The 26,775-nt window shown below is 38.5% G+C and overlaps 1 protein-coding gene across 11 annotated transcripts in view; it reads left to right on the forward strand.

Annotated features, from left to right (window-relative positions):
* The window catches only part of LOC127662550 (gephyrin-like), a 127,080-nt gene that overhangs the window by 64,467 nt on the left and 35,838 nt on the right, over positions 1-26,775 (forward strand). For 2 of the 11 annotated variants that reach the window (XM_052153776.1, XM_052153779.1), the window contains exons 8-12: positions 1,573-1,689; positions 5,983-6,114; positions 21,264-21,305; positions 22,668-22,742; positions 25,807-25,869. In XM_052153776.1, the coding sequence (XP_052009736.1) occupies positions 1,573-1,689; positions 5,983-6,114; positions 21,264-21,305; positions 22,668-22,742; positions 25,807-25,869 (429 nt within the window). The remainder of the gene's footprint in view (positions 1-1,572; positions 1,690-5,982; positions 6,115-21,263; positions 21,306-22,667; positions 22,743-25,806; positions 25,870-26,775) is intronic. The other 9 variants (XM_052153781.1, XM_052153784.1, XM_052153783.1 and 6 more) reach the window with 7 other exon arrangements.

Below are 26,775 nucleotides of genomic sequence, written 5' to 3' on the forward strand. Positions count from 1 at the left end.
AGTATATGAACATAATTGAACATAATTATTTGAAGGTTTACTTTTTTGTATTAAAAACACTTCTTTTATTGGTCGGATGAAATATGCTAATTTTTTGAGATAGGAATTTTGGGTTTTCATGAGCTGTATGCCAAAATCATCAGTATTAAAACAATAAAAGACCTGAAATATTTCAGTTGGTGTGCAATGAATCTAAAATATATGAAAGTTTAATTTTTATCATTACATTATGGAAAATAATGAACTTTATCACAATATGCTAATTTTTTGAGAAGGACCTGTATATACACTGGTGGCCAAATGTTTGGAATAATATGGAATAATGTTCAATTTTGCTGTTTCGGAAGGAAATTGGTAATTTACTTAACCAAAGTGGCATTCAACTGATCACAAAGTATAGTCAGGACATTACTGATGTAATAAACAGCACCACCACTATTTGATCAAATCTAGACAGGCCCCATTTTCAGCAGCCATCTCTCCAACACCTAATCCTCGAGTAATCATGCTAAATTGTTTATTTGGTACTAGAAAATCACTTGCCATTATATCAAACACATCTGAAAGCTATTTGGTTCATTAAATGAAGCTTAACCTTGTCTTTGCTTTTGTTTTTGAGTTGCCACAGTATGCAATAGACTGGTGTGTCTTAAGGTCAATATTAGGTCAAAAATGGCAAAAAAGAAACATCTTTCTCAAGAAACACGTCAGTCAATCATTGTTTTGAGGAATAAAGGCTGTACAATGCTTGAAATTGCCAAAAAACTGAAGATTTCATACAAAGGTTTGACACTCAACGGTTCGACACTTGTTCACACTACAGTCTTCAAAGACAAAGGACACCTCGCTCTAACAAGGACAGAAATAAATGTGGAAGGCCAGATGTACAACTAAACAAGAGGATACGTACATCAGAGTCTCTAGTTTGAGAAATAGATGCCTTTCATGTCCTCAGCTGACAGCTTCATTGAATTCTACCCGCTCAACACCAGTTTCATGTACAACAGTAAAGAGAAGACTCAGGGGTGCAGGTCTTATGGGAAGACTTGCAAAGAAATTGTAATAGTAATTTTCATGTTATTAATGTCCCGACTATATATTGGCCTCTAATGTGTGTGTGTGTATATATATATATATATATATATATATATATATATACAGTAAATTGTTTGTTTTTTTACTACTAAAATGTTATAACTTAGTGACCCTGCAGTCTTACATGTTGCAGAGTAACAAAAATCATGCATGCTATAACTTGATCTGGGACAGATTCTGCTTAAAAACACAGTTTTAATGATATGTAGAGTAGTGTTCAATAAGCACACATGGGTGTGTTGTTCAGGTGTCTACATGAATATGTCCATGTAGTGTTTCTAAGGCTGGCTTGATGTGCTGAATTGTATTTGTATTTAAATATCAGACTTTCATCTATCTCACAAACAATCCAGTTGTTTCGTAAGTTTAAGACTTCTGTATTTCTAATCTTCTTGTGTCCTTGATATTTCCATCATCCATGTGTATTGTGTTTGTGTAAAGTCTTTTGTCATGTTTATGTCTCATGTTCATCATCAGAGTATGAAGTCTCATCCCAGTCATGCTGTTGTCATGGCGAAAGGTGGGCGGCCCTTGACTGCCTCCATCCCGCCCACCTCCATTCCCTCCCATTTTACCTGCTCCTGCAGCAACACGGTAAGCCACACCTACTTATCTCCCCTCCCACATTCACCTGTCCTGCTATTTCATTGGCCTTGTGAACATCAAGTTTTACATTTACATGTATTCATTTAGAAGACACTTTTATCCAAAGCTACTTACAAAATGATGAAAGATACAACATAAGCGATTCATCTTAAGGAGACAGTAACACAAAAAGTGCTGCATTACAACATTTCAATTGCATAAGAAAAGAACTAGCCAATAAGGAAAGTAAAACTTTTTTTTTTATTATGAGTGTAGGGTCAAGTGCTCATGAAAAAGTTCTTCAGCTGTTTTTTGAAGACAGAGAGGGAGTCTGCTTCTCGAATGGAGTTGGGAATGTCCTTCCACCATCGAGGTACAGTGAAGCCAAAAGTCTGGGAAAGTGATTTGGTGTCTCTTTGTTTTGGGATCACAAGGCGCTGAACATTTGCAGAACTTCTGGTGGGAACGTAGCTCTGCAGGAAGGCTTGTAGGTAAGCTGGCACAGACCCAGTGACTGTTCTGTATGCCAGCATCAGAGCCTTGAACTTGATGCGTGCAGCAACTGGCAACCAGTGTAAAGAGACTAGGAGGGAGGTACTTGCGCTCTCTTGGGTTCACTGAAGACTAGCTGTCCTGCTGCATTCTGGATCATTTGCAGAGGCCTGATTGCGCATGCAGGAAGGCTGGCTAAATTAGCACTTCAGTAATCCAGTTTAGATATAACAAGAGACTGAATAAGGAGTTGTGTGGCATGTTCAGAGAGGAAGGGTCTTATCTTTCTAATGTTGTGGAATGCAACATTAGACATGATCAGGATGGTTTTGAGAGGTGGTCGGTTTTAGGGCCAACCGATCACTGAGCTTAAATTTCACAAGCAAGTTGTTTTTGGTTTATTTGTTGTTGTAAATTTAGTGGACTGATAAAGAGATAGTTTACCAAAAAATGAAAATCCTCTCATTGTTTATCATGATATCTCAGGTGTGTATGACTTTTCTTTCTTTGACTTTCTTGGCTGCCATATCACCCTGTGGCTATTGCCTGGTTTCCCACTAAAGCTAAGCAGGGTTGAGCCTGGCCAGTCCCTGGATGGGAGATCTCTTTGCAAAAACCAAGGTTGCTGCTGGAAGTGGTATTAGGGAGGCCAGCAGGGGGTGCTCACCCTATGGTCTGTGTGGGTCCTAATGCCCCAGTATAGTGATGGGGACACTATACTGTAAAAAAACAAACAAAAAGCACCATCTTTCGGATGGGACGTTAAACCGAGGTCTTGACTCTCTGTGGTCATTAAAAATCCCTAGGGCACTTTCTTGTAAAGAGTAGGGGGTTTAACCCCGGTGTCCTAGTCAAATTCCTCCATTGGCCCCTATCTATCATGGCCTCCTAATAATCTCCATCCCTGAATTGGCTACATCACTCTACCATCTCCTCTCCACCAATAGCTGGAGTGTGGTGGGCGTTCTGGCGCACTATGGCTGCTGTCGCATCATCCAGGTGGATGCTGCACACTGGTGGTGGTTGAGGAGATTCCCCCTATACTATGAAAAGCGCTTTATAAATGTAAGTTGTTGTTGTTCAATGTATAAATGTTTGAAGGAAAAGAGAAAATATCTTAGCTCAGTAGGTCGTTAAAATGCAAGTGAATGGAGATTTTCTTTTGAAGCCCCAAAAATAGCTTGAATAGATGTCCATGGGAATGTACATGTACAAATAGGCTATATCAAGATGTGGACAGAGATGGGTTTGTGCTGAAGTGCTCTTCTCACTCACATTAAATCTTTATTTCTCAAATGGTTTCAGATCAACAAAAAACTGCAAACACTGAACTAAATACAGATTATATATTTATAATATTAATATATAATTATAATATTAACTTCTCTCACATTTTATGGACATAATCTCATGTGTAAAATATTTTGGTGCTGGATGGCTGTCCTCTGACGGAACTCGCAGAATGACTAAGTTATAACCTAATAAATAATACACAAGCAAGAATGCTGTTGGATTGAAAATAAGCTGTGATATTGAGTATTGTGTGTTTTATCAGTTTATTCTCTGGTAAGTTTTGTTTTTATTGTTATTCAGCCTTACCAAGTCTTGTAAAGCTTTTCTCTTGATAACAGATCATTTAAATTATCTGCTGCATTAGCTCTCTTTATATTGTAATTATAATGGGGTCATGCAGGTTGGCATTACTGTGTTCTCCACAGGGAGTGCTCATAGCATGAGTCTCGTGGGAAGGCAGAGGTTGAGTCGAGTGCTATTATTAGAGCAGGGTTAGCTTCTGTTCTGGTAATTAAAGTGCTTGCGGAGCTGCTCTTTCCTGTGAGGCCTTGATTTAGCCCCAGTGTTAATTAGTGCTCCGTTAAGCCCCAGCGTTACTGTGGAAGATCCCCACGCTCTTCGCCCTTCTGCCCATCAGACTCCCTCTTAATCCCACCACCCTACATCCAGAGAGTAGAGCTGCAATTTGGTATGGCACAGAGACTTGCCTGCTGGATCAAAGGCAGTGAGACGAAGTGAGAATTATAAATAAATAAAATCAAAACCATCATATTAATTATGATGGTTCATATATTTGTCTGAGTTCTTAGTGAATGTGCATTGATTCCTTAGCATTATATTCACTCAAATTTTCACACAAAACTTTAATTTAGTAAAAAATAAAAATCTTTATTTAAATAAGATTTTGTGTTTTTTAGATGGTAGACTTCAGTTTCTCCTGGTTTCTGTTAAGTCCTCCCATTTTAATAATTGTTTTCACATGAATAATTAGTTAAACATTAGGAAAATATTAATAACAATAGTGCATACAGTAGACAGAGTCTTTTGTACATACATTTATACATCAATTGTACAAACAGTGCACAGTGAATATGACATTTAACAATATCACACGTGAAGCACTTTTAATGTACTTTAAAGTTACTCTATCGGTCTCGTGCGGATTCAGCAAGAGCAGCAATCTACTGACTGCTTCCAGTTTACTTGGCCTGGATTGGCTGCTTGGAGTGTCATGGACTGTCCATTGCGCAGCATTCGTGAGTCAGAGCTACACCGTTTTGATCCATGCTATTATAAAATGCTCCTAAGAGGAATATATGTCAGCGCTTTTTCTGTGCATGTTTTTATGAATTAAATCTGTTCAAACTAGATACAGTATCCGCATATTTGCAGATGTTACAGTTTATGATAGAAGTATTATTGATGTTTGCTTTTTTCCATTAGACGAGACAGTTAAGTGTTACGGGGAACTGTGCAGGGAAGAAGAAAGAGAGGGAGAATGAAATGTGGGAGGTTTTTGAGTAAAATTTGTTTAAATGAGCTTTCCGCATATATGCAGATGGTATATCATAGAGGTTTTATTGATATTTGCCTTTTTATCATTAGATAAGTGTGGTGGAACAACTCCCTCTCTCTCGTCATCATTGGCCTGCCTCTGAGGGCCATCTTTCAGCTAGGATCACAACGGGAGTGGGCAGGAGAGAGGAAGGACACAATTTAATTGGCATCGTTTGGGCAGTAGATGATGAGGCGCACCTGATGTGAATATTGCCTCATCACTACTGCAATTAAAACATTAGGTCTTCCATATCTCAGGTGGCTCCTTCATGTGCAAGCAGGCGACGCTCAACTTTGGTGCAGCTTGAGAAACTAATTGGCTAAGCAGGAAAATGTATTGGCCAATGGCGATTATTTAAGAAATTCAGAATATCAAGCGATTTAAAGGCCTCGGCAATACATAGGTCGAGCACTAATAATAATATACATTGAATTGCATCTATGATTAGTTACTTTATATTAGGGATGGGATGATATATAGAATTTCTATTTCTAATTTCTAATTTTAAACATGGTTTTCTGTCCATTTGATCATAAATGAAGTGACCCGTCAAACATCATAATCTTTCTATCGCTTGATTTTAGCCCTACTGCACTTTTATTTACACTGATTACGAGTTCACTCAAGGTCCTTGAAGTGCTTAAAGTGTATGGATGTTAAATTACTGTGCAATTGATGGCCATTTGAGCCATTTCAGAGAAACATTTACATTTTTATTTGTTTAAAGATATTATAGTTTTAAATAGAGTGTTTACTTTTGTAAAAGTTTGAGGTTTGCCGTTTTGTTTTTATGATTACATTTTTGATAAATGTGTCTTTTAAGAAATGTGTCTAAGCACTTCAGAGAAACTGTAATGTTAAAGTCAGCATGGTGAATTCTGACAAAGCTTTACTGAATTTTACTTAAAAAAGCTGTTCTGGTGGTTTTATGTAGTTTCATTTTCAATTTCCATTCACAGATACCAGAATCCATCATTTCAAGGGGCGTGCAAGTTTTGCCACGGGATACCGCCTCTCTCAGCACCACGCCCTCAGAGTCTCCTTGTGCTCAGCAGTCCCGCCTCTCCACTGCCTCCTGCCCCACCCCCAAAGTAAGACTCTGCCTCTTCTCCCTTTCTTCACGTCATACTTCTCCCCTCAAGCTCAGCTTACTGTTTCTTCATGCACTCCGTAACCTCCATGGCTGGATCTTCATCTGCTGCCACCTCATTGGCTGCTTTGACGCACTGCTTTGCATTCCAGACAGCAGTGACTCTGCTCATTGGGTCTTCTGAGGAGAGAGGCGAAGCTTTTGCACTGGCTGAAAATCTGTTTGTTGTTACAGATCCAAGTGTGTGACTTAATGAATGGGGGGCTACAAACAGGGGTTTCAACAATAATTATTTTCTTTATGATTTTCAGTTGAAGTTTCGTGAGCTGTTTGGGTTTTTTATGTGTTTTTAAACCATTTTTGTCATTTTACTTCCCTCCCTAGAGTGAGGATACTATCTCTAACTGAGACCTTTCTCACTTTCAGTTAGCAATGTTGTATTTGGTCACTTCATACTGTACATCATGATCATACATTCATCTCTTTTGAGTGAAAAGTGCTAAAATGGTAGCTTTGTGGGTCATGAGTAAAGGTTTAATGAACACTAGTGTAGTTATTCTGTGGTGTCGAATAATGTTTTTATGCAAACTTTCTTTTTGATTTTTTTGAGTATGTAAGAGTGTAATTCTTTGATTTTAATATCAAGAAATATTTTAGTTTTGGTTTCTAAATTTCTTACATGGGACACATGAGACAACGCAACAAACTAGATAGCTCTCATTATAATCAACAGAGTTGTCTACACTTCAAGGTCTGTTGCAATGTGTTGCGTTACAATGCGCCTTCAGACAAATAACCTGTTTAAATTTTTTGCCCCGCTTGGCTTGTTTAGCCACTTTGTTTTTACCATAAATAAAATAATAAATGAGAACAAAATAAAAATATTTTATTAACAAGTGTCATACAGTATATAACAATCAATCCATCAATAATAATATAATGCATTCTAGTTATGTTATTATTTGTATAATTTATATTGTAATTATTTAAATATAACTATTTATCATTTTTTTACTCACTATATATTCAATTGTCATTATATGAGGGACTTTCCCAGCGAAAATATATGTGCAATTAATTAAATTAATCGGCATATCGTTATTAATTTGATTGAATTTTTTTTTATCTAATGACAGCCCTATCTGTAATACTAAAAATTATGTGTAAAACTATTTTTCTTTTCTAAAAATGGCAATTATTATTCCAGTTGATGAATTTTAGACTTTTAATTTTACTGTTACCAACATCTATCATAAAGGTTACAGCTGATTGGTTCGTTGTTTGTGAACGTTCTAAGGTGATATGCAGCTTTGACACTTCCAGTGTAGACAGGCTCGTGAAACAACACAACGTTGGTCGATGTTGGTGAAGACACTGTGTTAGTGGGAATGTGATTGTATAAATGTGTTTATAGTCTTTGCTATTTATCCTGCATGTGACTGTGTGTGTGTGTGTGTGTTTAGGAAATGAATCAGAGGGTGAAAAAGTAATATGAGTGTGAGCTTTGCCAACATGCTGTGAATCAGTAATTAGTGGCAAGTGAACAGAAATGCAGGGATGAATTACATGTTGCAACAGTCAGAAGCAGAAGACCCATAAAGTGACTTCTGACAAGCGTTTAGTGGATTTGCTTTAGATCCAAAACATTAGTGTCAGGTGGCACTTAACAGTTATAGAGTACATAAAGTGCAGTGTGTGCCTGTATGTGTGTACTCCATTAGACATGCTTTTGAGTGGGGCTGGGTATTGATTAGGGATGGGCATGAGTACTCGAGTACTTGGACATGTGAAATTATGTTGTAATCAGACAAGGTTTTTAAGGTGAATTATAGATGGAGATAAAAATGTACCTCCCTAACCTCAAACTTTACCCTAAACCTAACCAATAGTGACTGAAAAGATAAATGAGCGTGTGGCAGCGGGGGCGTGGTCAAGCGCCCATCCGGGAGAGGAAAGCGGTAAGGGCGCTTACACCTGAGCTAAATCATGCCTAACACCTGTCTCTAATTCCAATGAGCACGAGGACAGTGGCATAAAAGCAGACAAAGATAAATGAGCGTGTGGCAGCAGGGGCGTGGTCAAGCACCCGTCCGGGAGAGGAAAGCTGTAAGGGCGCTTACACCTGAGCTAAATCATGCCTAACACCTGTCTCTAATTCCAGTGAGCACTCGGCCGCTCGAACAGTGGGCAGCCCGCCTAATTCCTCTCCTGTCCGGGGAAGCTTAACTTGCGGCACAACAACTGCCGGTGACGAACCTCTTGGCCTATATAGACCTGAAGAGAGCCATTCTGCAACGGGTCGGTCAGAGCCCGGAAGAGAATCGCCAGCTCTTCCGGGGCATGAAGTTAGAGAGGTCCGATCGCCCGTTTGCATTTGCTCAACGGCTCCGGGACGCCTGTCGGAGGTGGCTGCTTGCGGGGGACCGCGACATCGAGGGAGTGATCGATCAGGTGGTACTGGATCGTCTGGCGGAGGACCATTTGGCGGCGATCCCTAGGGCGGATGAGCCCTCTTCTTCTTCTCTCTCTCTCTCCCCTTCCCCTGTGTCTGCCCCCACCTCCTCCCCTCCCCTGTGTCCTCTCGCTCTGTTCTCTCCCCAGGGCCCTTCCTGCCCCGCGCAGGCATGGAGTATATGTCCGACCAGCTTCCCGGCCTTGGGAGAATGTTCCTTCCCCGTCCTTCAGCTGCTCTCCTCCTCAGGTGGGGGCGCCCGCCAGCACAAGTGCGGGCGTAACGCCTGGGCCGGCCTGTTGGAAGTGCGGAGACCCGGACCATTTCGGGATCAGTGTCCGCTGATGGAGGTGGTGCGGGTGTCCGACGTCCCGCAGGCTGCCCCCGATCGGGCTGGAGCATACCGGATTCCGGTAAAGATCAGGGGGGTATTTACCAAGCTTTGCTGGATACCGGCTGCAATCAGACCACCATCTACCAACGCTTGGTTCAACCCGGGGCTTTGGGTTTAGCTAAATTGGTGACGGTGAGGTGTGTGCACGGGGATGTTCACAAGTATCCCATGGTGACTTTGGCGATTAAATTCAGGGGAAGAAACCATAGTGTGGAGGCAGTGGTTAGTTCCCGCCTCACTCATCCGCTAATCTTGGGTACTGATTGGCTGAGGTTTAGAGATATTTTAGGGGGTATTTGCGTGGATGGGTCCTGCATAAAGAGGTGTGCGATGCTTTGGCAGGGGAGGCGGAGCCGGGGCCGTCCTCGGCTGCTCAGAATGACGAGGGAAGAGGTGAGGGGGACTTCCCTCTGGAGCAGTCGCGGGACGAAACCTTTAAACATGCTCTTGACCAAGTGAGGTGAAGTAATTGATGGTCAATAGCTCCGGCCGGGCATTGCCATTTCATACCCATATTTTGCCATGATTAAAGATTGGCTATATAGAGTGACGCAGGACGCTCAAACAAAGGAGGACGTGACCCAGTTGTTGATCCCACGGAGCCGCCGGGAAATGGTTTTCCAGGCGGCTCACTATAATCCTATGGCCGGTCACCTAGGGGAACGAAATCACTTCTCCTTCTAATAGCCCGTTTCTATTGGCCGGGCATTGGCGGTGACGTCCGCAGGTGGTGTGCCGTGTGCCGTGAATGTCAGCTGGTAAACCCACCAGCCACCCCAAAAGCGCCATTGCGCGCTCTACCATTGATCGAGGTCCCCTTCGAAAGAATTGGGATGGACCTCGTTGGGCCATTAGAACGGTCAGCATGCGGACATCGCTTCGTGTTAGTCCTAGTGGATTACGCGACGCGATATCCGGAAGCAGTGCCCCTGAGCAACACACGTAGTGTTGCAGGGGCACTCTTCAAGATATTCTCCCGGGTGGGGATTCCAAAAGAAATCCTCACCGATCAAGGCCCGACTTTTATGTCACGAACACTCCACGAACTTTACGAGCTCTTGGGCATTAAGTCGATTCGCACTAGCGTTTACCATCCCCAGACCGATGGCCTAGTGGAACGATTTAATAAAACGCTCAATAACATGATTCATAAATTCGTACACGATGACGCTAGGAATTGGGATAAGTGGCTGGACCCCCTTTTGTTTGCAGTACGAGAGGTTCCGCAAGCCTCCACAGGGTTCTCCCCGTTTGAGCTGCTGTACGGGCGACGCCCACGTGGGGTCCTCGACGTCATCCGTGAAGCTTGGAGGAGGGACCTTCTAATAGCAAAAATGAAATTCAGTACGTTCTCGATCTTAGAGCAAAACTCCACACACTGGGGCGACTAACACAGGAGAATTTGCTCTAGGCTCAAGAACGCCAATGCCGGCTGTATGACAGGGGTGCTCAGCTACGGGAATTTGGCGATGGGGGGGCGGTGGGGGGGTATGTGGCAGCGGGGGCGTGGTCATGCGCCGTCCTGGAGAGGAAAGCGGTAAGGGCGCTTACACCTGAGCTAAATTATGCCCAACACCTGTCTCTAATTCCAGTGAGCACGAGGAGAGCGGCATAAAAGCAGACATAGAGCCTCCAGTAGAGAGAGAGAGACACATCAGTCTAGTGTCGGTGTGGTCCAAAGAGTCGAGAGTACTGTTTTAGTTACCTGACATATGTTTACGAGAAGTTTTGTTATAGAAAGTTGTGAGAACTGCTAAGTGGACATTAAAGAACCTTACCTGAGTGGAACGGCTTGTCTTCGTGTCCTCTTTCAACCTTCTACAGAGTTTTACAAATCAGACATCCTAACCCTTAACCAACACCTAACCCTAACCAGTAGTGTTTTAAAATGCAAATTTGAAATAAAAAAAGAAAACACACATTACCTGAAGCAACCACATTATTTTGAGTCACTTCTATGCAACTTTCACTTTTGTGCGTTCTACCGCACTATCATGTGAACTACCAAGCGATCTAAAGCCTAAAGCCATAGGAATTAGTGTGTATAGGTAGCATGTAATACAAGTGTTCAAATGTTTCGTTTCTCAAATCATGCGTTCAATTTTGATATCATAACAGCGGGTGGTGAGTAATAGAGTGAAAAAATAAGATTTTCTAAAATCAAAATCAGCAATTGCACTTGTGATTTGTGTGGCAATGATTAAACCACACAGTTGTTGTAGCGCCTCTAGTGTTAATTTCACCAGGAAACTGGAGCGAAATATAGAAGGTGGTGGCATGTACAAGTCAGTTTGCAAAAATGTATATAGAGTAAAGTTTATTATGAAAATTTACATTTTTAAATGATATTTTATCATCAGTTTTTCATCATAGTTTTTGTTACACGTTTATGGTGTACTTGCATAATTTGTTCTGTTTGCAGGTGGTTACATTATGTAGAACATGTGCTAATTCGACACTGTCTCTTTAAGAATACCATCATCAGTCAGAGAGCGCATATTAACGACAGGACGTACATGGTTTCTTTATCATTCTTGTGTGATTAGAATTAAATATTTCTCTCTTTTTTTATGATCAACTGACTGTAAAGAACATAAAGTGTATTAAAAGAGACATCTTTTCAATAACAAATGGATTGTTTGGAACTCATCTTTGGACACACAGAACGAGTTAAACTAAACTTTTACCAGGGTTGGGAGGTTTACTTTTTAATCTAATCTGTTACATATTGTTGAGTACTTAACAATAAATGTAATCCAATTACAAAAATGTGAAAGTAATTTAATCAGATTACTTTTCATTACTTGTGGATTACCACAAGGACACACTTGTATATAAAGTCAAGATAAAACCAATATGATCTCTAAAACTTGAAAATATGCCTTGAATACAAACTGAACATGTGTGAGTAATATTATGAGTATTTTGTAGCTGTTATTATATCTAAGGAAAAGAAACATGGACACTGCACCCTACCAAGAAAACAGAAAATGAGGTGTTAATGTAGAACGACTTTTAAAGAAATCAGGTGAGTTTGTTGTCTGCTACAGAAAAATAACATTTATCATAAAGCAGAAATTATCAAAACAGATGCACTGCATTGTGTCTTGGTTAATATTACACTAAATCTGACAGGATACACCTCAGATTCAAAAACACTGCAAAGTGTGATTTTTACTGTGTATTGCAGTTAGCGTGTATTTGTAAAATATTTAGATCACACGTTATCATCTTCATCATCATTATTATTTTCATAATTAAATGCTGGAGAGTGTCTTTCCTCTGCTTGCTCATGATCCAAAGTCAAATATCACTAGCTAACAGTTTATGGCTGATTTCTATGTTTATGTTTGTATGTTTATGAAGATTTAAGTACCATTCACCTGGAGGAGGTGTCATTTTTTCAGCTTCAATACAGGACGTCCTGGCTAATATAGTACAGTTTCCATTTGCAACCATGCAAACCAGGGGATTTCTATGCCGTACTAGCAATGATCGACAAATCGTGTCAGTATTGACAGCTATTCTTGCTCCCGCAAAATGATGAGGGCCACGGATTTCTTTGAGCGCTAATGCTAACTCATTTTAACACATTTTAATATTAACTAATTTTAGCTAACCTAGCTAATGTGATTTTTGTGTGGCTCTTATTACCTTCAAATTCTTAGGTCCTTGGATAATGAGAGCATCTTCTCAGCTAGAAAACATAAATTCCACTGAACTTTAATGTTGTTTAGTTTTTCCCTTTTAAAGATGAGAGAAAATAATGCATGCTCTTCTGTGGCCATCGCAATGAAGCAGCTGTTTGCCTCGAGAGCGGAGTGCTGATGTGAGACAGGTGTTATTTGCGCATACGACAGTAGGAGGCGCTCCTGATTCAAGTGACTCATGAGAGAGAGAACCCGAAGAGAACGCACATCTAAACCATCTCTCACTATATCTTTTGTCAGTAATTAAAACTAAAAAGTAAACCCAGTTTTTTTTAAATGTAACTAATCTGATTACAATGGGTTTTTATGTAACTGTAATGGATTACAGTTCACAAATGTTTGAGTCCTGATTACCTAATGCTGTTACAAGTAATCTATTATTCCACAAGCCTGACTTTTACTGAAAAACACAGTGAAAGTTTCTCGATGCTAATAAGTTCTTTACCACTACACTAGTCAATCACTGGTGAGACAATTCTGAAAGTTTACCAGCCAGTGGCAAGTCACAGAGATTCCTAGTTGCATAGCGCAAAATTTTGCCGCACATGCAAGTGATTTATTTGCATTATAGAAGGTTGGCACATAGAGAAAAAGATCAATCTTAGTATTTAAGAATCAATATCGTGATCAAAAAGAAGATTGCGATGCATCGGAAAATCTATATTCTTACCAGTCCAACTTTTGTGTACACATCTACTGTATGACATTAGGCACCTGGCAATTGACAAGCTTGAAAAATTATGTCAGTGGTTATTTGAGGATTTGTAAAAGACAGGGTGCTGCAGAGGGGCCAGAAATGTGCAAAGAGCTGCCGAATAAATTGACAAGTGAATTCAGGTCGTCATTTTTATTGTTTTCTTTTTAAGCAATTATGTTCAAAGATTAGCAATATGCAAAGAAAGGTTTCCTTAATTTGTATTTTTGACTTAATCAGTTTCCAATTAAAATATCTAAACACCCATAAAAGCTGACAGAGTTTTAAGTGTCATCTGAAAAGATAAATAATACGCATACAGGTCCCCCTTTAAACGCCTTGGTTAATGAGGCAAAAGATAGGAATCTAGAGTTTCTGTGATACAGCCACAAGACCCAAACTAGGTTCCACCTGAGCCATGAATCATTTATCATGAATTGAAATAGTTAATGATGATGATGATATATAAACAATTGTTTCCTCACTGAGAAATTGAGCAACTAAAGCAGCATATTTGCAATGAAAATGTGTGTTTCATTTTGCATTTACACAGGAATCAAAACCATGAACCACAGAATCAGTTTAGTGTATCATTCGCTTGTTGTTTCTCGTGCACAATGAACAACATGTGCTGAATGTCATGACAACAGTATGGTGTAGTCATGTTTTTAGAGTTACTGTATCTACTTCTGTTTATGCAATTGCCCAAATAATGTGCATGTAATGCAGTCTGAGGGATTGATAACACTCAAGTTAAAGGAGACACTAGTAATCTAATTGTTAAGCTAAGTATTTTTCTTAATCTTTTAACATGTTTGTTTTCTGTAAATAAATAAATTCATTAAAAACAGCTAAATCATCTTGTAAAGCACTACACTTATACATATGAATTCAAATTAATAATTTGCAGTTCCATACTGACAAATCAGCAGTCTTGACAATTTCCAAAGAGTGTTCTTGAAATGCACATTGCTTATTTAATTACATAGACACACATCATGAAAAAAATATTTGGGACATTTGATTGTTTGGACCTGTGCTGGGTGGGAAAGAATTGTAGAGACTGTACGTCTTGAAACTTTAATTGAATACATCTCATATAGGACAACCAGGGGAAATGAACACTCCCTATGCTCAAACACACACACACACACACACACTGACTGCATTCCCTCTGTAGAACGTCCAGCTGTTACATAATACCCAGCCTGGCTGTTAGATCACTGTGTGCTAAAGACAGAGGAAATAATGCATTTTCTCTAGCTCTCCTCTTCCCACTCTTTCACATTTTTAAGGTGCTTTATTGGCATGAAAAATACTATTTGTATTGCATATGCATCTGCTGCCTAGCTTTGTACATATAAACCAATCCAACATACATTAAAAAAAGAAACAGAAGCAAAAAGTATAAAGTGTAATTGACAAAGTAAGATATAAGGGATAATGCTAAATAATACTAATGAAGCTATGCGAATATAGGAAAAAGGAAATAAAAAAATTATAATAATACAATGTAACAATTTCTGGACAAGTCCCATTATGTGGCGAATGTTCGTGCCCCTAAAATTTTCACTGAGCTGTGCCTTTAACGTTATACCCCTTTTCTCCAGCAAGCGTGATACTACGTATGCAAATATGTAAAAGAATGCTGTTTTGGTCTGTACTGTTATGGTTAGGAGTATATTAATGACATTTATTACTAATGAATAATGTTTCCGAAAATTGTTTGCGCATAATGTTTGCTCATGTCTCACGTTTGCACAGTGTTGCGCAAACGTGCACATGTGCACAACTGTTGTTCCAAGCTTTTGCCACTAGGGGCAGTTTGGAAATTTGGAAAACAACCCATTTTAGACAACAAATCAACTTACTGTCGTAGATTCTCTCATGAGATCAGTCTGGCTGCTTTCTCTCTTTTTCTCAACCCACTAAGATCCTTTGCTTGACCCCCTCTTTGTGCTTTAACAAACACACCCCACAGACAGCACAACAGTCAACGCTATTACACTGTACATCACTCAAATCTGTTATTGCATTTGCTCCAAATTTAGATAGCAGTTATCTGTACTCATCCTCCACTTTGCACTCTTTCTTTTTTCCCAGGCTCACTCCACCTCTCTCTCTCTCTCTCCTCCTACACTCTCTCTAGCTTCATGCGTGTAGTAGTGTATGTGTGTGTGTGTGTGTGTGTGTGTGTGTGTGTGTGTGTGTGTGTGTACGCCTGTATGTGTTAGTGTACGTATGAGAGGCAGGCAGCATTCTGCTGTGTATCGGGATAAAGCATGGTAAGCATAGGCTTTCTCCTCTCTCATGCATCACTCTGTTTTGTTGTACACGTGTCTTTTTTGATGTGCGTGTGTGGATGTGAGTGTAGAATAGTAGGGCTCCAGACAGACTCCGAGGGAATCCGTGGCAGCTGTGCCTGCTCAGGATGCTCTGTAAATGGGGTGATTTCAGTGTGTTCTTGCCTTATCTGTTGCGTATGGAGCAGCAACTGTGGTTTCATAACAGCTGCAGTGCTCTGATGTAGTACAGGAGATGTTAGTGTGGGGTTTCTGAATGGGACAGGGCTCAGATGTGTGTACAGTTGGAGTTTGATATACTGTAACATTGGTGCTGTCCCACACAATCTGCATAACATCTTACAGGGAGTTGTTCTCCAGTTCTCTTTACCTCATTTTTGAGTGTTGTGCATTCAAATCTGTAATGCTTTTTTTCTGTAGCCCTTTAACCAAAACAAATTGATAGTACAGATACTGTACATCTCCCAGACCTCTGTTTGTTTTCATCTTGTAAGATGGCATTTTTAGGACTAACTTTTTGGTTTTGGATGTGTTTGAATATGCTGTTTAAGATTTTATCTGATATTTGTATACAATAGCTTGATGCTTTGCAGGCGATGCACTCTCTAACAGACATCTCGGTGATGTGTGCTCACTGTATACTTACTGGGTATGTGTAATGCACATGAAGTGTGTTTCTTTGCATGTTGCACAAAGTGCACATCTGCTTTATGTTTGTATAGGACCAGCACTGATATTAAAAAAATAAAATTGATGACATCTATTATCAATTTATTAATTCAAACATAAAAATATAAATAAATCTCAAATTGTAAATGGACGTGCAGTTAATTAATTAGGGATGTGCACGATTAGTCGAATATTCGAATACTCGTTCTGCAATAATTATTCGAATAGTAAAAATACTATTCGAATTTCGCAAAGTTTTGCTTTGCTGGCATATAATGAGATGCATGTTAAATCCTGAATACACAAACTAAAACTGGCAGTTATAACAGAATGCACTGGGTGGCGCTGTTGAGTGCGGGCACAAGTTGATCACATTTGTTGAGCAAACGGTTCTGTCAGTACGTTCAGATGGACACCAGAAAAGCGGGTTATTGTGAGAATGTGGCTTACTGTGAGAAAGCTGGGCTCCTGTTTAAATGTACTGGATAAGCGATGTACACTTTACTCTCGTATCTGTGCAGCTCGTCAGAAAGCAGCATCCCCCGTAGCAACGTAATCCCCGCAACGCTTCTGTAAACAACAAACATGGCATCCGAGAAAGACTTTGCTAGCTGAGGTACGGGACATTCGATCATTTAAACTGGTATGAATAAATGAGTATAGTTTACTGAGCACGTGGATATGCTTGTTTTTCTCAACAAAAACATAACATGAGATACAATATAAACATGATAACTATTATATGCCGAATTCATTAGCGGTTTCTTTTTCTTCGCTTTGCATGAGCTTAAATATATATATATATAAAACACAGGACATGATATAAGCTTGGTTTGATCATAATTACAAGCTTGTTTTTTTTTAATGGTGACGCCACCTTTGATTAGAAAAATAATTTTACAAAAAAGTATATTAATTAAATAACAGAATATTTGAATATTCTTTTTTTATGAGCTTAAATATTCAAATACAAAATTATTGATGAATGCACATCCCTATAATTAATAGTCATATTTAATAGACACATTTAAAACAGTTTGTGTTTTTGTAGTTGAATATAACAACAAAACAATAAACTAAAAATACAATATCAACTTATTATACATTTTAAATAATAAATATATTTTGATGGATTATTATGAAAATAATATTTTATTGTTATATTTAAACTACTTTTTAAAATGTGAATTAAATAAATATTTTTAAATATTTCTATTAAATTGTCCAATTAAAAACATTTTTAATTTGTATTTAGTTAGATTTGTTTGTTTGAATGAATAAACTGATAATTGACTGATTTTATTTTTAAGTGTCACTCCTAGTACACTAATGTTGTATTTTTAACATATTTAACATATTTCAATACAGTAACTTTAAAATTTCCAACTTCCCGTGTGACATATCAAGTATTTAGCCTCAAATGCAGGGTAGCTCATATCAGCAGTACTAAAGATGGATTATTAGAGAATTATTTTAAAATAATTTGTAAGGCAGTTGTAGATATTTACTTACATTCTTGGTTTTAGGAGCTTTTAAGCTTTTGTACAAAGTGAAAATGTTTGCATTATAAGAATATTACAGTAAAAGTAAGTGGTAACACTTCATGATAGGTTGTATTTGTTTACATTTGTTTAAAATGAACTAACAATGAAAAATGCTTTTACAGCATTTATTTAGTTTAGTTTAAGAGTGAAGCTCACGCTCTGTGCTTCATTGGCTGGAGTTGTGTGTACGCTTAGAGGGACAGCCTGTGTGTTGTGTTCACTGAGGCGAGTGTGTGTTGTGTTCACTGGTGTGTAGGAGCGGGGTAAAGTTGGTTAAGGATACACCCTGAAGGGTCTTTCAGCCAAAGACAGACGTGGAGTAAAAGAGAGAGAGAAAAAACTGTAATTAAACAGAGAGGTCAATACTGAATTACTGAATATCTGGACATTACACTGGGACAGGAGAAAGTATTTTAATATTTTTAGAAACGCATGCTTAAGTCATTTGCATTGGTTTGAGAGAGAGAGAGAGAGTGTACCTGGCTTCCAATCTCCCCTCTCTGTAAGCGTAATAAACAGACATTGGTGGCCGGATGGTCCTTTGGAAACCCGGCCCCCACCCTCACCTTCTCTCTCGGTTTGATTGATAAATGGAGGGTATTGTAGATTGGAGGTCAGCTGAAGGAGAGATCAGGCCCTTGCGGTTGCCATGGAGATTACTACATGGTTCTGTCATTGATTTTGACAGGTGTGTGACACTTGTGGAAGAGATACTTATTGTATCTGACACTTGCTTTGCATTGAATGTTTTCATTAATGTGTGTGTGTGTGTGTGTTTGTGTGTGTTTGTGTGTGTGTGTGTGTGTGTGTTTCTGTCCATTTGCGTTTGTCTGTTTTCGTTGTTCCAACCCAAGATGCAGTTCTTCTCATTCAGAGACCATTACACCCTACTGTATATCTCAATGCAATCCTGTAGCTTAAAGGTGCACTCAGTATTTTGTTCCTGATTAAAAAATTTAACTACCAAAGTAATTAATAGTAATTTTCAAACATATGTATATAGTCATGACCACTAAAATGAGATGAAGACTTCAGTCAAATCATTAACCTTAAAAAAAAATCCGTTTTATTGGGGGCCTGGGTAGCTCAGCAAGTAAAGATGCTGTCTACCACACCTGGAGTCATAAGTTTGAATCCAGCGTGTGCTGAGTGACTCCAGTCAAAGCAACCAATTGGCCCAATTGCTTTGGTGGGTAGAGTCACATGGGGTAACCTCCTCGTAGTTGTTATAATGTGGTTCTTGCTCTCGGTGGGGTGTGTGGTGAGTTGTGCGTGGATGCCGTGGAGAATAGCGTGAGTCTCCACACGCACTAGGTCTCCATAGTAATGTGCTCAACAAGCCACGTGTAAAAAGCGCAGGTTTCATCATCCGCCACCCGGATTGAGACTGTCAATACGTCACCACGAGGATTTAGAGTGCATTGGGAATTGGACATGTGAAATTGGGAAGAAAAGATGGGAAAATCCAATAATATTTAAAATAAATCAGTTTTATTTTACATGGAGAGGGTCCCCTAATGGGGGTTGCCATGTTAGAATCACATGACTAGCTGAATTCGCTTAATCTCAGTAACCACCCTGTTATTTGGCTCTTTAACTCTTGGTTTAAATTAATAGTAACTGACTGTGATTAGTGAATTTTTACAGTGTCATTGGAAACAAAAAATGAGTGCGTTTGAATGATGCTGCATCCAGGCCCCTAGATTTTTGTATAAGTCCCAGACAACATGTTAAAAAAATTACACCTTTAAAGTGGTCATATTCTTCACTTTTTGTTACATTTATTTTTTCCCCAGAAGTCCATTATAGCATTATTCAATGTTTCTTTCATCAAAAGCGCACACAATTTAGTTTTCCACCCTCTCACTGGTCCTTAGAAAAACAGGCTGTTTTTGCTACTGTACTGTACCTTTAAGACTTCTATGTATGCTGGATCAAGAATCAACTTATTGTCACACCTGATTTGGCCTTTTTTTTTCTTTTAGTTAAGTCGATACTAAAATATTAATATATTTTTATATTATGTAACAGATATAATGAAATTATAAATAAATACGTACATTATGGATAATACCAAATAAACACATTGTCTGGCGAATGTTTTCCAGACGTATTTGCTCACTGTGAACAGTCAAAATGTAGTCAAAAGGTCAAAAAGTTATAGTGAGATACTGAAAACTTAACTTACTTAAGTATTTTCAGATGCCATAAGTACCTGAAAACAGAAAGTAATATACAGATGTGCTTGATGAATTTGCATACTTTAAGACATTGGCAAATCCAGCAACTGTTTTTTCTCATAAGTATGCCTATCCATTGTAGCCTATTTGGAGCCAGCTAAACAAACTTTAAAAAAACAAAACCCAAATTAATCAACAGTCAATTGTGCAAAATGTTCATTAAACTATAGAAATCTGAAAGGGACAAAACGAGTAAATAAAGTACATAAAGCATGCAACTTCTGATCCTCGAGCGTATCTGATGCTGAGATGAAAGTGGGATCTTTTAGTTGCATACTAGTGGCAAACAGCGCAAGTCATTGTGTCACTCATTAAATGAGCTGGTCTCCATCCACAGTGAAACTGCACCCTTTGCAAAAACATGGAGAAGACCATTCCTAATATTTTTATAACCTACGGCATCTTAGATAACTTTTAATTGTATAAGCTGCTAGAATAGTTTTGACAGATGTTTTCTTTTGTATACAGTTTGTATGTCTTGCGTAACATTTTATGTACCCGCCAAAGCCCATTTTTACTCTAATTTGGCACTTGGCGGTTAAGTTTGGACCCCATCTATATGTTAATGACCTCTGTCATTATTGGCTAACCCCTTTTGCATGTAAAAACGTCAGGCGTATTTCACACTGTCATTCATCAGGAAGGGCTAAGGTGCTGAATTCTAAATAGGTGCTGAGATGTAAAGGTGGGCTGTCATATGTAAATATGCTTTTGGTTGTGAAGAGACATTTTTGCAGCTTAGTTTCCAGAAATGGGCTGGGGAGGGAGCTTTGCATTGTGAATGTTAGACTATGCCTACATAGCAGATTGAACTCTTTTATTTCAAAAGAGCAAAGGAAATCCTTTTTAAAGGGAAACATTCCATCACACATCCCTTTAAAAAACAGAAATGTAGGAATTAACTGGTTTATTGCATGTTTTATTTTATGTTTGAAGAGAAACTTTCCCTGGAGGTCTGGAGGAAATGTGTGCAGTTGAGTCTAGTCAAACTAACAGTGCTGTGGCTTGCTGTGTCCTGGTGTCTTGAATGTGTCCTCTCCCTACAGAGTTGCCTGTGTAATGACGGGAATGCTGTTTGTATGTTTCCCCAGCTTGTGGCTGCAGTTAACCCTCCTCTTCCCTGTTCCCTCTCTCCCTGCACCAGGCCCGGCTCATCTCCTGCTCATCCACTTATAGTGTCACAGAGGTACAGCATGTTTTACACAGCTCTGCCCATCACCCTGCGACTAACCACACCCTTCTCAGGGACTTGGCCAATCATTGCTCGCACGCCTCACACGTGCACAACTCATTCCAGTGCAGCAATTCTGCTTCATCAACGGTCCCATTTATTTACCCCCCAAATTGGCCTCTTATTCTCTTTTATCTCATAGTTTGCTTTGTGTATGTTTGTTGGTGTGTAATTCATCAATTGATGCCTTCAAAAATCTTTTTCTTATGAATTTTGAGCTTTTTTTGTCCTAAATAAGTGACAAAAAACCATAAATAAGATAATTGTGTAGATAAAAATTAATATTGGAATGTTTAATAGTTTACACATAATTATTTCATTGAAGCTGCTGTAAGAGATCTGACATCAAAATACACAAAAATAGGTTTCCTGTGGTCTCAGTGACAGCCCTGGGCTCAGTAAACAACAATAATAATAATAATATGTCATAATAATAAAAATATGACTGCGGTTTGTACATATTAACCAATCAAAAACTTTGAGGTGCATCTCTGCCTGTTGGTCATTTTGTTTGTTCTGGTTTGCTGACATCTGGTAGGTTGACATATCTTTGGAGGGTGGGATTTTGGAGAGAGTGTCTCGTTAAAAGAATGGACCTTGGTCTAATTCAGTGGCTAAGACTGACGAAAGTTAGCAAGATTGGAAACATCTCTTACAGCAGCTTTAACCACCATAACTCAAATACACTTGACCCTCAAGACTAATGAGCAAAGTATACTTCGATTTTCCTCATGCCGTTACATCTCTGCACAGTGTGCATAATGCAAAATTCATCATCAATACAATACATTGCTGTCCAGTTTTTCTAGACAGTCTTCATCTGTGCACGGCATCTTTGCATGCTTCTGGCACTGACTGTACATCAGAGCGCTCAACCGTACCCAAGACACAACAGCATGAGAAAAAAAACAAGTATCCCCTAGCATTAAGTTTGTTATCTGTCATTAAAATTTACTTTGTGCAACACTTCCAATTTCCCAAAGTTGAAAGGTTACAGAAATTAGCTTTAATACAATTACGAATGCTCATTATCCACTCAAACCTCCTTTTGTTCTTTGAAATCGGCTGAAAGATCAGCGTAACACTCAGAAACGCTCTGCAGCTGCTTTGCTCCTCTTTAGTTGGGTAGTAGTAGTGGGAGTATTTTGCTGTCATTAGGTTTTGCTTGGTTCCCCCTCACATTTTTCATGTCAGTGTTAGCTGATCTTTAGATAGAAGTGTGTGTTCGTGTATGTGTCTGTGATAGTGTATGTTATTAATTGTGTTTGTGTGCTGATGGCTGTATCAGGTGAGTTACTGTCCTGTGGCTTCCTCCAGGCCTCACGGAGAGAGTTCAGGGCTCACCTGGATGAAGTCATCACGCTCAAGTCAAGGTACTCTACCTTGGACCAGGTAAACGGATATTCCCTTTCTCCCCTAACCTTCACATAAACCAGCACTCAGTCAATCACACACAACCATGCACTAGTTTCTTCCCTCAGAGTGTTGCACATGGCCCACAGTCTATTGGTGTAGAGTTAAGACAGTTTGGTTTGTTAATGTCTTGTCTTATACAATCTCTCTTTCTCTCTCTTTGTACAGTAACCCTGTTCTAAATCCTAGTGAACTTTTTTTTTATTATTATCTACTGCCTTTTAAGGCTACACACTAACTGACATTGAACCTCATAAGTTATTGATTCGGAATGCTCTTTATTGGCAGCAAATGATCCGCACTTGAATCTCACATGAAACGCACAGGAGACTTTACTCAAAGTTTACTTTAATAGTGTTTGATGTTAGCGTACTGCTAAGCTAATAATGAGAGACTCTAATATGCATAAACATACATAGCACACACATATTGGTAATTATGTCAGTTTTTTTATTTTACGGAACTTTATTTATATTGCTTTTCCATATTGCTTTTAAAGCATATATAATAATAATAATAATAATACAAATATAAAACAATAATGTATATGTTTGGATGTTGCTAAGCTAAAATGTCTATTAAGTATAAAAATATATAGCAGACAAATATTGGGTAATTTAGTCCACTTTAATTCTTTTCCATATTGATTTCATAGTCTATATAATAATAATAATAATAATAATTGATATGTTAGCATGTTGCTAAGCTAATAGTGCAACATTCTAATAAGCAGAAAATACATTGCGCACAAATATTTAGTAATTTATTAAAAATTGTATGCGATTGATTATTATTATTAATTCTTTTTCATATTGAATTTATAGCCTAAAAAAATATTAATAATAATAACAATAATTAAAATAATGTATTAAAGTAATATATATGTTAGCATGTTGCTAGGCTAATGCTAAGCTAACAGTGCAATACTCTAAGTTTAAAGCATAAAAGTACATCACACTAATATTTGGTGATTTTGTAAATTTTTCAAATTTGATTGAACTTTATTATTGACATATGATTGATGTGTTTAACTACCACTACTACTAATGTAAAATACAATCATTATTTATATTTATAATCAACATTTCTCCTAACTTGTCTGCCATCTTGAATGAATGTTCGAATTCGGGCATTGCCATCTTTTCGAAGCATAATTGTCATTGTCCATTAATAACAAAAGGAATTTTAGAAGACAGCACACTTATGTTGGCTGTCTTTTGAAACAGCCCTCTCTTCTGAAATGTGCATATGATGCCTAAAATGCTCTAGGTAGGCAGCTCACTAGATTTTGGAACAGAGCCTTTCTTTCTTTCTCTCTCTCTTTCATCCCTCTTTCTTCCGAGCTAATGAAATGGCTCACAAGCATTTCAGCTGTTCTTTCCTACACTGTCTTATCAATCATTTCTGATTTGTTAATCACAGAGCGGAGTTCCTCTCATTGGGCCTGACACTCACTTGTTAATTATTCATTCCTCATTACTATTCACCCTTTACTCCATCTTCATTTCACTGGCCAGGGTTTAACTCTCATCTGCCTATATGCTGACACATCACCCTTTTGAGTGTGTGTGTGTGAGGACATGTCTGTTTGTGAGCATGTGTTTTCAGTCCACTGAGTCCTTTGGTCCGGCTCTGATTTAAAGAGACGTGAAGCCTCTTCTTTCATTGCCTCTGTCCATTCCTTCAACCCCTCCTGTGATCATTTGTTACATCTCATCTTCACTCTGAGCTCATGCTGTTTGTTGTTTGATGAAGGGAGGTTAGACGTACAAATACGAGGAGAGATGAGAATGAAAAGCTGCGGTTGTGCCATGGTTGTATAAATGTTCTTGTTAATTCAGAGTTAACAGGATAATACCACTCTTAGATCTGTTTGTGTTTGTATGTGTTTGTAAGTTTGTGCTATTATGGGTGTATTATTCATTGTTTTTGTGTTGAGTGTAGAAAGATTTACCAGCCTAATGTGTGTGTGTTTTTTCCCATGTACACATGGGTTTAAGTGCATACATGAAGAATCATATTTAAATTGGCTTTAATATTTTGCTCCTCTGAAGATAAATGCACATTATATATATAACAGAAATCTATGAAAGGTCTAACTTAGGGGCTACATTTGTATTTTTAGTTTAGGAAATAAGTCTTGTACAACTCCCTTACTCCATCAAATAAACAAATATATTATTTTGAGAGACAAATATATTTATTTTATGACAGTCAATAGATTAAAATAATCAAAATTAATCTCATGTTGTTTATTTTAATTTTATTTTTTGTAGTTAACGTGAATAATCTTACATTAGATTATATCATATCATTTATCATATCATATATTTTCAAGATTTTATATATTCAGTTTCAATGCGTTTTGTGCTTTTGAGGAAAAAACAACAAAACAAATTGAAATAGTTGGAATATCAAATTAGGTAGATCTAATATATTTGTGTGCTGTTTATCAGCAATTATTATGTCATCCTCATCGTCATCCATTCATTCATTCATTTACACATCTGTCCATCCTTGGTCTTTCATGGCAGAAATCTCCCACACCTGTGCACACACTCACATACACAATCCCCTCAGACCTCGTAATAACACAATATAATATAAACTTTTACATTCTCTGGTGGCCATTAACACTTTGAGCCCACAAAACACCATGGGCACTCTAGTTGATATGTAATATCTTTATCAGGTGTCTTTTAAGTTTACTGGACCAGAAGTGCAGTATGTGTTGTGTGATTTTGCTAACTGTGCTGAGTGATATTTGTGCCTCACTGCACCCCTCTTCCTCGCTTACCTGTGCTAACTTCCTGGCTGGCTGGCATAATGCCCCTTCCTTTATTAGCACACAACTGAATGACCGTCCAATCAGATTGCTTTACCTGTCAATGCTCATTTATTCATCTCTGTTTTGTTTTTTTTGTAAACTGAGCGACTGCTGTCTTAAAGAGACTTTAAAACGATTTCTTTTTTTTGGGGTCTCCCAAAGCTTCTTCTTTGCTCTGTCTGTTGTAAACCCTTTTGTTTCTGTTCATTGCTAAAGCTCCACTCTAGGCTGGAGGGGCTCAAAGATGATCGCCGGGGACATAGGACCTTCGATTCGCGAGTAACTATTCCCAACCCACGCAAAAAAAGGAGCTGCTTCCATCCGCAAACTCTGCTTTGCGTCAGGAGTCCAAACTCCTTGCTTTACACTCTTCTCTTTCCTTCTCTCTCATTTTCTTGTCTGTAGACGTCGCTCAATCTAACACTCTTTTTTTTTTTTATTAGCCGTTTGGTGTGTTGGAGTCTCTTGTGGACATTGAGTTCTGTTTCTTAGATCTTATTATTGTTTCTTTCTTTCCTTTTTTCTGTTCTTTAAGTTTTTATCTCCATTTAGATGCAGTGTTTTTTGCTGTTTGCTGTATGTGAGCTGCACCTCATCTACTGTTTTTCTTCCTCTTCCTTTTTCCTTGTCCTTTTCCTCTTCCTTTCTTCTTCCTCTTCCTTGTTTTGTCCTCTTCCATTTCCTATCCTCTTTCTCTTCATTTTCCTCTTCCTCTCCCACTTCTTCCTCTTTCTCTTCTACGTCCTATTTCTAAATCTGCTATTCTGTTCCCTTTTCCTTTTCCTATCCTCTTTCTCTTCCTTTCCTCTTCCTCCGCCTTTACCTTTTCATCTTTCTTTTCCTCTTCCTCTTTTTCTTCTACATCCTTTTCCTCTCTCTCTCTCTCTAAATCTGCTATCCATTTCTCTTGTCCTATTTTCCTTTTTCTCTTTCACTTCCACTTCCTCTTTAAATGGCCTCTTCATTTTCCCTTCCTTTTCTTCTTCCTTTTTCCTCCTTTCTCTTCCTTTCCAACTATCTCTTTCTTTCCCTTTCCATTTTCTTTTCCTCTTTCTTTTCCACTTTCCTAATTCTCTTCCTTTTCCCCTTTTAGTTGCTCTTCCTTTTTCTTCTTCTTTTCCCCCTCTAACACTTCCCTTTCCTCTCCCTCTTCATTTTTCATTTTCCAATTTTTTCCTCTTTTTC

Source organism: Xyrauchen texanus, chromosome 22, assembly GCF_025860055.1.
Source record: "Xyrauchen texanus isolate HMW12.3.18 chromosome 22, RBS_HiC_50CHRs, whole genome shotgun sequence".
Taxonomy (NCBI): domain Eukaryota; kingdom Metazoa; phylum Chordata; class Actinopteri; order Cypriniformes; family Catostomidae; genus Xyrauchen; species Xyrauchen texanus.